The following is a 13,214-nucleotide window of genomic DNA, read 5'->3' on the forward strand; positions in this document are numbered from 1 at the left end:
AGGCAGCCGAAGTGGGAGAAAGCCGGTGTAAACACCTCGCAGCACGCAGCTGCCCCCTGACTGTGGGCACCAAGGGGCACAGACAGCATCTGCCCCCGCTACTTCCTGCAGCCACCCACGAGCTGCCCACGAACCTGGCTGCTGCTCTCGGCGACTCAGCAACTTTAAGAGAATGTATGGGGTGGGGTGGGGTGGGGTGGGATCTTCATGCCAATTATTCATCTTGTTTACAAACCTTCAGAAACACCAAATGGTGGGGAATTCTTTGCTAAAGTCACCGAAATGTCATGAGACAAGATCCTGGTGTAAAAAGGGAAGCTGAAAGAGGCCATGAGATTCGAATGACCCTGAAAACCTTCCGATGGAATAAAAATCCCAGCTAAGCGAGAGGGCTAAACTGCCACTGAAGAGAACGCTTCCCAAAGCACCGTCAGGGAATCAGCTCAGCGGAGCAACGACGGTGGCCACGGCTGTGTGTGTGGCCGGGCGCAGGCAGCTCTCCTGCGAACCACAGGGAATGCGCCCCCCTCCTTCACAGCAGGAAAAGGGTGTCTGCCCCAGATCCCCCCTCTGGTAAAGGCGGGAGGCAGGACTCAAACACGCAGGCCTGTTGGGGTCCGACACGAAGCAGGCGCCCCACGTCCCCCCCACTTGATCTCCCCGCTTTGCCGGAGCCCGGTGGCCCACCCACACTTCCCCCGTACTCCCCCTCAGAGAGGAAATGGTCGCCCGGCTAGTGCCCCCAAGACAGCTCAAGGTGTGAAATAAACACGGACACCATTTTGTAACCAATGATTTTTTTATCTTTGAAAATGGAAGCAAGTGTTTTGACAGAATGCTATGGGCGCTCTATGAGAGCCGATCTAGGAGTATTTATTTCACTGGTTCTCCTCTGGGATAGCACGGCATTAAAAAGAAGAAAAAAAAAGAAAAAGAAAGAAAAAAAAACAGGAAAAATAATCCACAACGCTTCAGGCGCCGACTTTGAGCCTGGCCAGGCATCCGTTCATTAAATAAGTCATAAGCTAAAACCACTAAAATCAGAGTAGTTTTTCCTGCCCTCTGTCTTCTCTTTGAACCACATTTCCTAAGGTTCCACCACCATCAACAATTTTGTTTGCTTAATTTGTCAGAACCTTAAAACATTTCTGAATTTTAAAAATGAAGGTCCTCAGCAGGTTACGTTGATAAAGAAACATGTACAGGTTTGAATATAAGTCACTGTAATTGTTTTCTTTACATCTCATTATCCACTCCGATATAACACACACACACACACACACACACACGCACGCACGCATGCACCAAACATTCAGATGCCCTGAAACTGTGGAGACAGCATCCCGACTCTGGGTAAAAACACGGTACCTTTCCTACGTGGACAGTAGCCCCGGCTCGACTGCGCGTTCCAGCCCAGGGTCGCCAGGTCCCGCCTCCCCCCTGGTCCCCTGCTGCAGACGCGGGGGCTCATCGGCACTCCACGTTTCCTGCTCAACCACAGACTCTCAGTCCTCCCGAGATCCTTCAGCTCTTGTTCCGCAGGCAAGCAAAGCGAGAACATGGGGATGCAGCCGTTCCAGCTGACCCAGCAATGGAACAGGCTCTCAGAGTGCAGTCGCCGGCCAAATCTGGGGGGCCTCTGTGCTCTGAGCCAGCCTCTGCGTGAGCTGGGGTGGGCGGGGGGCAGACTGGTTTGTGTGGAGGGTGTGAAGGAATGAGTCTGGACACATTAAAGCTACGGCAGAGGCCCGCCCTCCTGGCCTCGCTTCATTCTGGACTGTTCTAGCCTAACAGTCAATAGCACCCTCTGGCCTCATCTCAGCTGACCGTGGCGAGGGCTGAGCAGCAGGAAAGACAGAAGGACGGTCTGGGGGAGCCCTGAGAGAGGTGGCTGCGCCTATGGAACGGAGGGGAGGCCGGGGCCCTGGGAGGGCAGCAGGTGGCCATGCTCCCCCCTCCGCAGGTGCCCTCAGCCTGCTGTCATCCCCCCCCACCCCCCCGCCCCCGAGAGCAGGGCAGGCTGCTGAGCCGGGCAAGAAGGAGCACTCCACAGTGGCTCCCGGGGCCTCTTGTCCTGGGCACTCTAGTCAAGTGAGGACCGAAGCCTGAAACCTGATGTTTACAGTGATCGATGCAACAGATCCTACTGGATAACAAAACTGCGGAAACACACGCGAGTTCAGGTGAGATTATAATCATCTGAAGCACAGGATAACTGAGAAGTGAAATTCCATCTGGTACAACCACCCAGTTTCTAGGAAAGAGAAAGGAAAGAAAGGAGACGATACAAGAGGAGCTTTTTTTTTTTTTGATCAGAAGACTCTGTGAAAGGAGGGGGGTGGTGGGGACGCGACCCCACGTGAGTTTTCAAGTCCTCCTTCCATACGGTCGTGAGAGTGACCGGGTTTGTGCCGCCAACGAGCCAGCACCACGTGGCTACCGCGCTGATTGTTCTCGGATGAACGTGTATACAAAATAATATCTTCATTTAGTTTATAAACATACACAGTGCTGTCCCTTTCAAATCAAGGAGAAAAAAAAAACCACACACAAATACTGCAAAGTAGCAAAATACAAGGGCGGGGGGCGAGGAGCTACTTTTGGTTTTGGCAACATTAAAAAAAAAGAAATATAAAAAGCAATGTGGCATTGGTCCCTGTTTATAAAAAAAAAAAAAAAAAAAGGTACGTGGGCACGACACTGAATCAGAATTGGTTGGATTTCTAAAATTCAGAATATCTGGGATTTTAAAAGTAGCACTTTTGTCTTTTAAAAGTTCGACAAGTCACGTAACACTTAAAACATCAAAAAAGCTTTCTGATAAAAAGCTCAGCTTTTAAATCACATTTTGTTTCTGCAAATTTGGGAGACGAATTGAGTTCTGACTGGAATGCAGCCCGTCGCTGGTCGACCAAGCTGACACGGAAGGTCCCCAAGGCAGTGCCTCCCTTCCGCCCTCCCTGGGACCACGCCCACAACCAGCTACCGCGCACCGAGTTCCTGCTCCCATTTTGGGGGTGGGGGGTGGACCTTCAGGCGGCGATCTTCGCCATCTGCTGTTCTAACTTGGAAATGCGCTCATCTTGATTGCAGATTGTGTCTTTTATAGATTTGATCTCTTTTAAAATCTCATCCAACTTGGCTTCATTTTGCTAAGAAAACCAAAAAGGGGGAGAGGGTAAGAGGTTGATTAAAACGCAGTCCGTGAGGTTCACCACAGTTGAGCATTTCTGAGGCACACAGTCTCATTCTGCACGCGGGGAGGGGCCCGGCGCCGCCACCAGGCTGGGCCCTGGCAGAGTCCGGGATGCTGGTCAGCCCAGCTGGCGCCCCCAGCAGAGCCAGAGGCCTGCGGCGCTGCTCCCCAGCCTGTGCACTTACCCAGACTCAGTCTCAGGACACAAACTGCAGCAAGGGACCAGTCCCTTCACGGCTGCGTCATAGCCTGGCCACCCTGGGAAACACCACTGGGTGCAACGTCTACGTGACCCGGGTCAGGGGTGACCTTCCAGAGGCTACCGAGCTCCTGCTGTCTCCCAGGGAGGGCCCTTCTTAGAAGCTAACCCCCTTGCCCTGCTTGCCACCTCCTCTAAAGAGGTCTCAGCTTCTCCCACGTGGAACGGACTCCGGGGGAGACCCTGCAGTCCACGGCACCTCACGTGGCTTCCTTGGTCACAGCCAAAGTGCCAGCTCCTCCAGGCACTCAGCCTCTCCATTCTTCTTACCTTCTCAGTGACAATTTGCCGCCCTCCCTGTGGCCCCCTGGGATCCTGCTCCACGCCCGCCAGTTCCTCTGCTCCCCGGCCTGAGCCTGCGGCCCGTGGGCCCCCACGTCAGGCTTCGGCTCCCACCGTTCCACCCTGACCGTTCCTGCCAACAGGTCCAAGGTCATCTTTGCTATGTTGCACTCGCCGCCAGACGCCAGTGTCACTGGGACCCTCAGCAACATGTGGACCCTCACACTGCTCTCTCCCCCTCCTGGGACCCCTTCTCTGGCATCTGTGGCCCCGCGCTCTCTTGCTTCGTCTCCACCCCAATCAAAGACGGATGTGAACAGTCTGGGGAGGCACAGTTAGGAAAACACCCCAGAGGCTCCTGTGTATTCTCAAAAATGGCTGTAGCCTGACTTCTATCCTGGTCATTAAAAAAAAAAAAAAAAAAGCTAATGGAGCCAAAAGTATCCACAAACTCAAAAATACCATGTGGCTAAGGAGGTTTTTAGAAACAGTCATGTTATAAAAAAAAAAAAAAAGAAAGAAAGAAAGAAAGAAAGAAACAGTCATGTTATCATTCACGGAGAGCCCCGAGCCAGCCGAGCACACCCCCCAACCTCAGGCGGCCCTTACCACACTGGTCGTGTCCGGGGTTTTCTTGGGGACGTTGATCAGGTCACACTTCTTATTTGCACTGGGCTTGCTATCCAGAATGTTCTTCTTGACCACTTTGAGATCCCTGTTTTTGCCAGGAATGTACCCGTGCTTCAAGGAGATGAGAACCGGATCTGCGTTCTTCCCCTCGAACCACTCCTCTGCCTCCAGCGCCGCTTCGGGCCCTGCCGTGTCCGGGTACAGGTCATCCTGGAAAAGGTCCGACTGCAAGAGACGTTTTGGGAAAGCCCTCAGTTAAAGAAGAAAGACCAGACGTTTAAAAATCTTTTAAACACGGATTTGCCTAAGAAACTGGGCACTTACCTTCCTTGGAACAGTCATGATAATAGGCTCACACTTTCTCTCATGCAGTTTGAAGAATCTTCAAGGAGGAAATAAAGGCAAAGTTGTATTAAGTGAAATAGGAGGCCAAGTACTGGGCTTTGTAGCAACCCCTCTTCTACGACGCCGTCTGGGACACGACCTGCCCTGCCTAGCGCCCCACCGATGTACCCTGGGCGGCGGGTGCAATCTGTGTTCCCATTTTCCAGATGCGAAAATAGAAGCCAAGAGCAGCTCCACCAGGAAATGGTGGACTAGAAACAGGAGTCAGGGGTTGAGGACTCTGCTGCTGGGACAGTCAAACCCCAGTCTTCGGGGCTGATCAGCCGTCGGGGAAACATCACCCCCAGCAATGACTCACTTCTGGAAAAGTGACCAAGTCGACAGACAGGAGCGAATAAGACCTGATACGAGATAAACATCCACGATTTGGACGCCAGGTCTTCTACCAGCTAGAGGCGGCTGGACACTTGTGGGCATAAATAGGATTTTTAAAAAGGAAAAAAAGATAATCCTAGGATTACAATATTGGCAATCAAGCAAACCACATCATGTTTAACACTCAAGAAAAATTTGAAATTATCCAAAATGTGGAAAGAGTAGGAACATAAAGCACTCTGCAGTCGGCAGGGTGGTAAAAAACAAAACCCAAACAGGCCTGGGTTTGATGTCCAGCTCGGGGAACGCTCAATAAACACAGAAGTAGGAGGTAACCTGAATGACGATGCTTACAGGCTTTTAAGCTTTTAGATGACAGTAAAATAAATGCGTTCTCGAGTGTGAGAAGCGTGAAAAGTTTGGAGTCAATCTATTTTGAACCACGTTTTGAGGAGTTTGGTTTAAACTATAACTTTGAATTCTCTTTCCTTCACTACTCCAGCTACAGAGAATTAAATATATTTTAAAATGAAACTTACAGCAATTAATCTAAAAAGGGGCTTATAAAAAAATTCTTTTTCTTTTTAAAGACGTGCTCATTATTTAACCACATGACCTAAACAGCAGAGGTCGTCAGATGTCCACAGAAATGTGTTGTGTAAGGTGCAGTATGGGCACGGACCCAACAGCGTGGTGCTAGTCATTCTGTTGCTCAAAACAGCCTATTGTTTGGGGGCTCAGTCGGTCGAGCGCCCGACTCTTGGTTTTGGCTCAGGTCATGATCGCACGGTTTGAGGGTTCGAGCCCCACGTCAGGTTCTGTGCTAATGGCACAGAGACGGCTCGGGATTCTCTGTCTCCCCCTCTCTCTGCCCCTCCCCTGCTCCAGTGCTGAGGCTCCCTGCCTCCCATCCCTAGTGGCCAGTCCTTCGTGAGTCTCCTGTTGAGGAGGAGGAGAAAAAGCCTACCCTTTAGGAAGACCACTGGCACTATGCAATAATAAATTTTTTAAGGAAAAGCCCCCAGTAGTATAGAGAGGCAGGAATTCTATAACATAGCTGCATTTCCTAAGTCAAGCTAACCCAACACCCAGCTATTGGTCTTTGGCTTCTCTAGTTTAGGGTCCATGAGGCCCATGATCCAGTGTGGAGCATGTCTGTCCCCACATGGAGCAGGAAAACCATCTACTCTGTCCATCTCAGGGGCAGGCTTGCCCCCACCTGCCTCCCAGGGGCCCCTGGCCACAGCCTCAGCCTGCAGACAAGAGACTGACCCTGTCAGGTGCGATGCGCCGTGGCTGAGCCCCTTCTCCGGTGCTTCAGTCACACGGTCTGAAGAACAGGGAGGAGCATAGTTCTGGGACATGATTTTGAAAGTTCCTTCCCACTCTTGAACTCTGTGCTCCTCAGCGGGGACAGGAAATGAGAAACCGACTCTGCCTGGCAGAGGGCAGACAGGAGTGCGGCCCTGGCCGTTACTGGTGGTTGTGTAGCTCTCGTGTACCATGCAGGGCACGGACAGTGTGCATACGTGACCCATACCGACTCCTTACCTGGCAATCTCACATTTGTTAACGTCAAGTCCCCTCTTGGGCATGTAGCCCATCCCTCTCTGAGGCTCCTTGCTGCTGAAGGTGTTGAGGTAGTGGACATATGGGGATTCGTCTGTGATCTCAAAGTAGCGGATACTGCTGTCCCCCTACGAGAAAGCAGAGACAATGGTGCACTGACTGTTACCTGAAGCACCTGGATGAGGCGATGTCTCTCTCACCTGTAAACCCAGCAGTTACTGGGACTTCACCTCACTGGCCAACCTTTGTTTCCTCGTCAGAGAAAGAGGATCTGATGGTTTTCCTTCCTGGCAAAGCCCTCGCTTATCAAATATAGCATGTCTTTTACATGCCTCCTACTGGTCTCCTCTGCCTCCTACTGAAGGCTTGAGTTGGACTCTGATGAACCCAGACGCCAAGTCAGAGTCAGGGCAAAACTGTTAACACCTCTGGCCCAGCAACCGCATGGCAATTTGACTTCAAAAAACAAAAGTCTAGGAGGACCACGGAGAGGGCAAGGATCGGCACAGAATGGTGTCATTTGCAGACCCGAGGGCACCAACACCAGACAGCCAGGCGATAATACAAAGTAAGATGTGTAGAAGAAAGAAACATTAAGAATAAGTAATTTTTAATCAACCTTAATTTATAATTAACTCACAGCTCGTAATAATTCTTCATTCATAATTAAGAAACTCGCTAAAACATGAGTATTCCTTAACTTCAGAAGATAGTGCTATCTCGTTGCAATGTATCAAATTCTATGAAAACTTTGCTTGGAAAGGTCAGATGGATTTGGGGGTCTGAAGCGTGTGCTAGGCTCTCTAAGCAGAGCTAAGTGTCCCACAGTGCCGCCACCCTGAACAGCGAAGGCAGTGCCGCCTGCAGGAGGGGAAATGTGTGTGTGTATGAGATTGTGCCCTTACAAGTGTCTCAGTCCTCGTGATTCCACTCGCTTCAGTGATGTTAATATCTAAAGCGATGGTAAAGAAGCTAAATGCAGACTGTTTCCTGTGTGCTCAAAATAACTTTCCACCTAGTGCTGATAACATCTGGGTAATCGCTCCCGTTACTTGTTTTGATGCAGCCTATGGTGGCTGGGAACATCTGAAAATGACTTTCAAGGAAACAGACAAGGTCCCGGTTTCGAAGCAACTAATGTATGACCATGTAAAGCATGTTCAGTCAACTATGAGAAGTGAACGTGTCTGACTTGACCTACAAGGGGCGGCCTCGACAGGTTTGGGGGAAAGATATCAACAGCTTCCAATTTATTAGTTCATTTATTTCAACTACAAAAGTTCTAGGAAAAATGGAATCTGCAAAAGACTCAGGAACATTAAGGCTACTGCCCACTAAAAATAAACAATGATAATAATAAAGGTAGCAGCACTGTAGTTAGGTGGAGGTCATAACGCAGGAGGTACGTTATGATTTTAGCGTAGGGTTTGATTTTAGTGTAGGAAGTTATAACAGCTGTCACCTCCCGACCCTTTAGTCAGGCCTCACACTTCCAAGCCCGGGGCCCCAATGCCGAACTCCAGGAACAAGAACCCCCAGGAGAGTCGCTGAAGCCTTTGGAAGCTCCTGTCCACAAAGCACTCTTCTCTTTACAAGCCCCCGGCACGGGGTAGTAAGCACCTAACTGCCACTCTGGGGGTTTCCCAGTGGATTTCAGTAGTAGATGTGGCAGATTGGCTACTCGTTCCTGATATCACCAGAGAGGGATCTGAAATCCTCAAGCGCAGAGCACCGGGGGTAAGACACTGGGGTGTGAAGTCCCCAGGTGAAGACATTCCTGTCAGTGTCCGCCCCACCCCTGCTATAGTCAGGAGCCCTAAGTGTGGCGTGCGGTTACCACACAAGTGACAAAGTTCAAACGGTCTAGGCTCAAGACCTAAAACACACCCAAAGCTCTGGTCCTTATTTTAGTTTTAAGACACATACACAAATCGGATCAATTAAACTACTAAAGGGACCCAATGCATGGCCCATCGACTAAATCCCTGAAGGATAAACTTTTCCTCTTACAAGACTGCACTGAATATAAAACACTGAAATAACCGCTCACCTTTCCACACAAGTAGATGACACTGGTGTCGGGGTCGTAGAAGGGCAGCAACACCCCATTGCTAGTGTCCATTTCATGGAGAGCGATTGGTTCCTGCATATTTTTCTGGGAGAAAAACACAAGTATCGGTATCTATAGCTGTATGTTCGTACATACACACGTATTTTTACAAGATGAATCATTCCTGTATTAATTCAGTGAGTCCTTTCCTAGAATAATGCAAGTCTGAATGATGCACATATAATATTCACACGTGTAAACACCACAGGGATGCCAAATGGTATTCAACCCACTGAAAATCGTGTCCATCTGACAACCTAATCAATGCACACGTCAGTGCGATTCCATGACAAAGATGAGACCGTCTCTCCTTTGTGACTATTTTCTGTTTAAACTTTTTTTTAATGTTTTATTTCTGAGAGAGACACAGCGTGAGGAGGGGAGGGTCAGAGAGAGAGGGAGATACAGAACCTGAAGCAGGCTCCAGGCTCTGAGCTGTCAGCACAGAGCCTGACACGGGGCTCAAACCCACGAACCGTGAGATCATGACCTGAGCTGAAGTCGGGTGCTTAACCGACTGAGCCACCCAGGCACCCTGTCTATTTTCTGTTTCAAAAGAAATTTTTCTGGGCGCCTGGGTGGCTCAGGCGGGTGAGTGTCTGACTTTGGCTCAGGTCATGATCTCACAATCTGTGGGTTCAATTCCCGTGTTGGGCTCTGTGCTGACAGCTCCAAGCCTGGAGCCTGCTTCAGATTCTGTCTCTCCCTCTCTCACGCTGTCTCTTTCTCTCAAAAATAAACATTAAAACATTTTTTTAAACATTTTTTTCTTAACAAAATAAATGCTAATCTTTAAAGTTACAGAAATGCTGTAACAATCATTCCACAATCCCACATTCCAGTGAGTGGCAGAAACAAATGCCATTTTAGTCTACTTCCTTACACACACACACACACACACACACACACACACACACACACACACACACCCCACACTGAGACTGCACCACATATACAGTTTATTTTTCTCTTACGCTATTAATGTTTTCCCAAGCATGACTATTCTGATTTCAACATTTGGTCATATTCTTTATAAAATAAAGTTCAGAACTTGTTTCCCAAGTCTAAAACACTTGTTTCTTTGTGAATTCTTTTTAAAAAAATACAGCCAACAGAGACTACTTGGGAGTGTCAAGAATGCATTTTAGTAAAACGTTTAGCAAGAAGTCTCCAATGAGGATGAGAATGTCACATCCAATTTCGGACAGACAGGAGTTGAGAAAACTACACTAAGAACCCTATAATCGGGGCGCCTGGGTGGCTCAGTGGGCTAAGCGTCCAACGTCGGCTCAGATCATGATCTCGCAGTTCGTGGGTTTGAGACCCACGTCAGGCTCTGTGCTGACAGCTCAGAGCCTGGAGCCTGCTTCAGATTCTGTGTCTCCCTCTCTCTCTGGCCCTCCCCTGCTCACTCACTCTCTCTCTCTCTCAGAAATAAATAAAAAACATTAAAAAAAACCTTAAAAACCTTAAAATCTACTTACCCACCTAAAGACCTGCTCAGAAAAGAGAGAAAGTTCAAGTGTAAGCCAGAGGAAAGGCTGGGAAGGGGCATACCGGGTTCCAGAGAGCCAGCTGCCTCTCACTCATGCGGCTGAAACCAGTGGTGAAGACGTTCCCGTCGGCCAGAAAGATGGCTCTCATGGGTCTTGCTCCTTCGTGTGCTTTCTCCTTCTCCTGGGAGGCAAAGAGCAAGAGGCACATTATATCCAAACTGCGAGAGAAAGGTGGAGTGGGGGCTTTTATACACGAATCCACCCCATGTCCCCCACGCCATACATTCAGATTGCCGGGGGTGGGTGGGTTTGTGTGTGTGTGTGTGTGTGTGTGTGTGTGAGAGAGAGAGAGAGAGAGAGAGAGAGAGAGAGAGAGAATTAACCCCTCTCCTCCCAAAGTGAGCCCCTCAGCTAGTTAGCAGGCACGGGTGCCAGGAGTTGACTCAAAAGCCTCCTCCTTTCTACCATGCCCTGCTGCCAACCCAAGTCCGCGCTCTGCAGAAATGAAACACATGAAAAGACTCTACCAGATGTCTGTTTCTCCAGGGGATAACCTGAAAGTTGGATACACCCTTCGGTTTCCACCAACTTCGCAGGACAGAGAGAAGTCTAGTTCAGTTAACCCCTTCCTTAATCTCATTTGTTCACTGAAAGTGGACTAGCAGTGAGCCCTGGAAAGTTCTAGTGGAGAAGGCACTTTGCACATGGCCGGGCAAGTCCCCAGCGCCTGACAAGTACTAGCTGTGACTGTCCCCCCAACTCTGAAGAAGTAATACTGCCAAAGGACCAGCACATCCCAGAGAAGGGGAAACGGAGGACATTCTGGGATCCAGCACCTACAGGTTTAACCCCAGCTCAAGTGCCAAAGGCCCAACTTCTGTCACGATGGGTGACGTACTGAGGCCTAGTCTGGGTGGAAGAAACTAAGACACCGAGGTGCTAAGACACGGCCGGCATCTCTGTAAGATGGTCTGACAGTGGCTGCAGTAGGGGCGGGGATCAATTAGCACTCAGCACTAAGCCAGCAACGCAGGCAACTGTCTGGGTCAGCTGATCTGGACTTGTAAACTCTTAAGGGTTCTAGTGAACCGACAGAAACTTTCTTTGTGGAGAACAGTCACCGAGTGAGGGGTACGGTTTGTGTAAATTCTGGGATGCACAACTCCGAAGTGTGACTGGGAGTGGGAAGCCCGTACGAGCCTGTGCGGACCCGCGGTCTGGCGCCCGCACGCTCAGGCCCCGCGCAGCTGGGGCGGGGTCCCCGCTGCCTGCCTCCCCAGGCAAAGTGCGCCCTCACCGAAGGGCCATGAACACGGCAGGGCTGCCCCCCACACTCACAGCGACAATCTCCTGTCTCCTGGGGTCGATCACTCTCACTTTCTTGTCTTTGGAAGCGGTGCAGATGAGGCTGCCGTTCCGGTTCCAGCTCACGTTGTAAATCATGTCTGAGTGCATATCGTCCAGGTTTATGAGGGCCTCCCCGGTCCCCACGTTCCAGATGATGATGGCATTGTCACAGCCTGAAAGCAAATCAAACCACGGCCCTCAGGGACAAGGAACCCCCGTACGGCAGCGCGCTCGTGGAAACGGGCTCCGGTGAGGAGACACAGGCACAGGGGGTGCCGGTCGCGGGAGGTCCTACTTACTGGCCAGGAGTTACAAGCCAAAGTGACCAAGAGAAAAGACATTTGTATAAAAGAAATGTGTTAGAGGAAAAATACGGTCTGCGGAGTGTGGGTTCACAGGAAACGCACCAAAAGCAACAACCCAACAAAGAACTGGAGGAAAATAGAATCCTGTGTTTTTTAAGAACTAATGGGCTGGTGGACCCTGAGTGACTTTATGTTTCCTTTTCTAATAAAAGCAACATCAGAATGAATACAGCTTATTTCCCTTCTGGAGGAACTAAAAATAAAGAGTTGCAATGACTGTTTAGAACACTCAAGACAAATGTGGGGCAGCAGGTTATTCACATCAATGATGCCGTAAAACGTGGCTTCATGTGAAAGGATGACCTAACCGTGTACTCAGAGTATATCTTTATCTTTCAAAGGGAAGAAAAAGAGGTCAAGGCGGGGCTGATCTGAGAAGCCCCAACTGTAATCAAGAAGGCATGTGCATTCGGAAGCTGATCCCCAGAGAGGATGCAATGCCGGCTCAGCCACACTCCGCCGCTCGTCAGTTCTACCCTCCTTCATGAGTCTGCCCCAAGGCCCCTTTAAAAAGTGGCACCATCTGTGGTTTCCAGGACATTAGTTCAAGGACAAAGCAAATAAGGGATGGATATCCTGAAACAAAATTCTTGCCAACAAGCCCAAGCACTTCAGAAAAATTAGCCACTGATATCCAGGCACCCAAGCTGCCTCAGGGCCAGAAATAGGAGATTGGAAAGAAACCTGTACAGCAGTAATGCTGGAGCTAAACCCTAGGACGAGACTTGACCCTTCATCTGCCTTGCCCCCCACAGGCGAGCAGGTAACTTCACCACCAGGGCTGGATTGTGGAGTCTTTTTTTTTTTTTTTTTTTAAATGTTTTATTTATTTCTGAGACAGCGTGAGCAGGGGAGGGTCAGAGAGAGAAGGAGACACAGAATCTGAAGCAGGCTCCAGGCTCTGAGCTGTCAGCACAGAGCCCGATGTGGGGCTCAAACCCACGAACCGCAAGATCATGACCTGAGCCGAAGTCGGATGCCCAACCGACTGAGCCACACAGGCGCCCCACGTGGAGTCTTAAATATGCACAACACAGCAAACCACTCTCCTGCTTGTAAGAGGCAGAATGGGGATCGTCTGCTGACGGTGCCCTATGTGTGACCTTGATGAGAAGGGCAGCAGGAAATTCTCCACGATGGTCTTCCACCTTCACAACCGTCTTCTCTCCCTATTGGACTGAGGTGAACGTGAGGAGGGTTCCCAGGTACAGTCACTTGTGATTTAAAAAAAAAAAAAGAG

The 13,214-nt window shown here is 49.8% G+C and overlaps 1 protein-coding gene across 1 annotated transcript in view; it reads right to left on the reverse strand.

Annotated features, from left to right (window-relative positions):
- Nucleotides 1-2,178: 2,178 nt before the first annotated feature.
- The window catches only part of CORO1C (coronin 1C), a 73,358-nt gene continuing 62,322 nt past the window's right edge, over nt 2,179-13,214 (reverse strand). The window contains exons 5-11 of the mRNA XM_039243361.1: nt 11,601-11,782; nt 10,324-10,443; nt 8,707-8,811; nt 6,639-6,784; nt 4,692-4,749; nt 4,347-4,592; nt 2,179-3,152 (exon numbers count right to left, since the gene is read on the reverse strand). Coding sequence (XP_039099292.1) covers nt 3,033-3,152; nt 4,347-4,592; nt 4,692-4,749; nt 6,639-6,784; nt 8,707-8,811; nt 10,324-10,443; nt 11,601-11,782 — 977 coding nt within the window. The 3' untranslated portion in view covers nt 2,179-3,032. The remainder of the gene's footprint in view (nt 3,153-4,346; nt 4,593-4,691; nt 4,750-6,638; nt 6,785-8,706; nt 8,812-10,323; nt 10,444-11,600; nt 11,783-13,214) is intronic.

Source organism: Hyaena hyaena, unplaced genomic scaffold (genome assembly GCF_003009895.1).
Source record: "Hyaena hyaena isolate Hyena2069 unplaced genomic scaffold, ASM300989v1 scaffold_0, whole genome shotgun sequence".
NCBI lineage: Eukaryota > Metazoa > Chordata > Mammalia > Carnivora > Hyaenidae > Hyaena > Hyaena hyaena.